This window comes from Triticum dicoccoides, chromosome 4A (assembly GCF_002162155.2).
Source record: "Triticum dicoccoides isolate Atlit2015 ecotype Zavitan chromosome 4A, WEW_v2.0, whole genome shotgun sequence".
In the NCBI taxonomy this organism is placed as follows: domain Eukaryota; kingdom Viridiplantae; phylum Streptophyta; class Magnoliopsida; order Poales; family Poaceae; genus Triticum; species Triticum dicoccoides.
Window position 1 is genome coordinate 676,310,371 of NC_041386.1, and position 4,299 is coordinate 676,314,669.

The 4,299-nt window shown below is 43.3% G+C and overlaps 1 protein-coding gene across 1 annotated transcript; it reads right to left on the bottom strand.

Annotated features, from left to right (window-relative positions):
• Positions 1-1,607: 1,607 nt before the first annotated feature.
• On the bottom strand, positions 1,608-2,312 carry LOC119289691. Its single transcript, XM_037568950.1, has 2 exons — positions 2,195-2,312; positions 1,608-2,107 (listed from the first exon to the last, which is right to left on the bottom strand). The coding sequence occupies exons 1-2, from the start codon at positions 2,259-2,261 to the stop codon at positions 1,797-1,799; spliced, it is 378 nt and encodes a 125-aa protein (XP_037424847.1). The 5' UTR covers positions 2,262-2,312; the 3' UTR covers positions 1,608-1,796.
• Between the last annotated feature and the right edge of the window lie 1,987 nt (positions 2,313-4,299).

The following is a 4,299-nucleotide window of genomic DNA, read 5'->3' on the forward strand; positions in this document are numbered from 1 at the left end:
AAAGGTATAACTATCTCTTGCGTAACAATCCTGTTAACAACCAGTAGGTGTAGGACTGTTGTATTTTTCCACATTCCCTTAATCAACTTTATTGAAAACTAACCTGGTCGGCACAAGAGGTGCTTGCAGTGTTGCAAATTGGCAAGTTGTCGGATGTATAGAATGAAACCTTAGGGTGTGTTTGGTTCTTGTCATGAAGTGGAACGGCACGGGTCCGTTCCGTCCCCAAGGCCCATTCATGCGTTTAGATAGTCAAAGGAACGAGAATCAACTGATTCCAGGAACGGCATATTCCCTCGTTATGCCGTTCCACGCGGTTCCTCCAAATCGAGCGGACCACGCGGAACCGCTCTCTCGTGCGGAGCCTCTCGCTTCTCCTCCTCTCGCACGAACCTGGCTCCCTCCCTGATCCCTGCCGCCAATCACTCCTCCCTAGATCCGCGCCGCCGGCCGCTCCTCCCTGGTTTCGCGCCGCCGATCGCTCTCTCCTTCATCCGCGGCGTGGCCACTCCTCTCCTTCATCCGCGCCGCCGGCCCCTCGTTCATCTCCTTCACCTGCTCCGACGGCCACTCGCTCCTCTCTCTCTCTCTCATCCGCACCGACAGCCGGGAAGACGGGAGCCAGTGCCCAGTGCTCAGCCGGCAGCCATGGCGCGGTGGGCACGCGGCTCATGTTCAGGAAGACAGGCGGCATCGGGGTTAGCAGAGGGGCGGCGGATGCGGGGCTTGCGGCCGGGAAGAGGAGCTGCGGTGTCTAGCGCACAGCCGGCAGCCGGGGAGGTGGTCGACGCGGGTGGCACCGATGGTGGCCTGCTCGGATGGCAGCGGCGGTTTTTTTCCTTTTGCGATTGTTCTTGCCAATTTGTACATAGTTGTTGAGATTGATACAATTTTTGTTATCTATTTGTAAATGCTCTTTTCTTGCCTTTTGCAATTGTAAATTTGTGTGTGTCTAAATTTGTTAATAAATGTGTGATTCTGTATGTATAGACTACTGATGTCAGTAGTGGTGATGCAAAGATAAACAAAATGCTGTTTTGGTATTTAAATAAAATGCTTCTAAAAATAATATCAATGTTGCATATATTGCCAGAAAAGAAAACACAATTTTGAACATTTTTCAGTCCATTCCATTCCACCAACCAAACATTGAAACGTAACCATTCCATTCTACCTCATTATTCATACCAAACACATAGATGGAACCATTCCATTCCTGTGGAACGGAACCATGACATTTCATTACACTTCGTTCTCGAACCAAACACACCCTTAGTGTCTCTCAGCCCAAAGGTTCAGGCCCAGAAGGGACCAAAGACCTATGTGCTATTAGCATTTGCAGTGTTGCGTACGAGTACGAACTTGTCCCAGAAGTTCTCGCCAATCATCACAAGCTAATTCTTGGGACTTGCTCTTTTGTACCAGGCAGGCCCATCTAAGATAACACCTTATTGGCAGATGAATTGTCTGAGAAAGAAAGTTCCTCTCATGCAATTCTAGATTTCGGACAGGGGGATTGGGCCAATATATAGGGAGTGGAGGGGATTTTTTTTAAAATCCTAGATGCACACAAAGTAATTCGAAAAAAGTGCGACAACGCACCCACAGAACAAAACTACTCAAATGGAGTAAATGACTTGGTATACATACCATCTCAAAAAAAGAAAAAAAGGATTGGTACACATACTGAGTGCTGATTTATTTGTTGCCAAAAAAAAGAGTACTGCTTTATTTGCAAGGGATACCACAACTTTTCCATGGCACCTGGTTAATGCTGGAAGCACGCACGTGCGCGCTTAGCAGTAAGGGGCGGCGTTGAACACGCGGAAGTTCACCGGCACCACCGAGGAGTACCTCAGGACGAGCGGCGAGCCCCTCACGACAGGCTGCTTGAGGACGCACATCCCCTCGTCCACCTCCACCTTGCCGCCGTCCAGCGGCACTGCGCTGTCCTCCAGGCCACCGCACCACACGCGCACGTCCTTCATCGGGCACGAGCACGACGTCCCGATCGTCGCCTCGTACTCCGGCTGCCTGCCCACCACCTTCCCCGTCTTGCGCACCGCGATCGTGATGTCCGACTTTCCGCAGGATCGCTGGGCGTCACCTGCACAGTGGATCAAGAGGTTAAGTATGATTGATCTCTATGGATCAATATAGCAGTGACTACTATGCATATGTGATGGAGACGAACCTGTGCGCAGGTGGCAAAGAAGGGCAGCGAGGAGGAAGAGGACAGCTGCAATATTCTTGGTTTCCATGGTGAAATTCTACTCTTTTCTTCCCTTGTATACTTTTTCCTTTTTCTTGTATATATGCAGGATGCTGGAACCTGCACACTGTATCGCTGGTCTTAGAAGCTCACATATATTCGTTTCATTGATTTAATTCCTACTTAAATTATATATTGAATTGTTTGGTTATTACTAATGCACTGCTATGGAATTTAATTGGGTAATAATAAATGTTGATCACATGGAAAATTGCTTGGGTATATAGCGTGAACCGGAAGGTCATAACTCCCAACGGCTACTATCCACTGATTTTCTACTTAAGTATCGTAATGTTTTGTTATGATAAGTTATGCATAGAAATATAGAATTAAATTTAAAAGGCAACTCTAATTACTCAATAGCCTAAATGTCCACACACTATTTTTTTACACTAAGTACCCATCCATTGCTACTTTCTATGGAAGGATTAACCTTAACTAAATAGGAATTATAATCAAAGAAGATCAACATCCCGTAATGTGCAAGCTATCTAGAATGTACATCTTGTAATAAATACCCATAACTCGCATAGTTTTTCCCACTAGGTTTTTTTGGAGCACGATGACAAGGAGGACCTTGGGTGATGATGAGGTCGACAAGGGGTGCGTGGCAAGCAAAGAACGTCATAGCGCCCATGGCAAGCATGCCCGCGGACAAGTGAGGGGGTTTGTTATTCCCTACCAAAATTTGCATGAAGCATGGTTTCCTGCTCTATATGTCCTCTTAATTTCCTGGTTTTCCTATACTGGTGCAATTGCAAATTTGCGGCATGTAATCAGTTTGTAGACTATATGATTCTTTCATTATTTTTGTTCATCGAGCCGGAAAAGGATTGCACTAGACCACAGGTGGCGACAATGCAGGCATTTCAGGCAGAGCGTATGTGGCCACGACGGCAAAAGCAACATTAAAGGTTAAATGTATATATGGGGGTTAGGTTTCTGGCTGAGGGTTTCTCGGCATCCAACAAAATGTCCATTATCACTGATTTTCTACTTCAATGAACGTCATAACTCACAACGGCCACTATCACTGATTTTCAACTTAAGTACGTATTGTTTAGTTTTGAGTAGTAAATGCGTACGTGCAATGTACACTGATATTAGAGAGAAAAATAATTGCAAGTTCATATTAGATAGGATATCAGTTCTACATTAATTATTTAATTAATACATACACCAATATTTCGTATGATATTAATTGCAGGCTAAACATGTTGAGCGCTCACCAATGATGCAATATAGGTCGTTATATTGACATGATTTGATGATCAAGATTAATTAGAGCTTTTTATATTGTTATACATATAGATAGTTATGCATACAAATACATAATTAAATTAAAATTTTAAAAGGGGATTTTAATTACCAATAGCCTAAATATCCACACACTGTTTTTTACACTAAGTACACATCTGTTGCTATGGAAGGATAAACCTTAACTAAATAAGGATAATTGCCCAAGAAAGTCGATAACACGCAATGTGCAAGCTATCCCTAATCCAATACATTGTGATGCCTTCATCGACCATGACTCCATTGGTAGTGTGTGTTTGTGTCAGTTGATATGATGTGTCTCCTATCTATGTCGCCGCACAACCAACATATATGATATGCTATGGGACGAAGTTAAACATGGCTGACCCAAGAAATTAAAGTTTAAAATGACAGGCTATAACACCACTATAACGGTGTGATAACGGTTTTAGTAGGGTCTAGCTAAATGCCATCCATATACAATTTAGGAGTCCTATCCGGATACGGTGGCATTTAGCTCGCCTTTAGTGCCATTTTTGCAAACTTTGAGTATTTTGCTATTTGTCATTGACTGTTATTGTACAAAATATGTTAAGGTTTTACCAAACTTGTATGAGAAAATATATGTTATCCCCATTTAATTCAACTAATACAACAATTTAATTTGGAAACCATACAAGACAAGATTTAATTAACATGTTATAAAGTTGTAGGCTTCATTATTTATGTTCTTGATGTGTATTTGATTATGAGTTTTGGCACAGATAAAA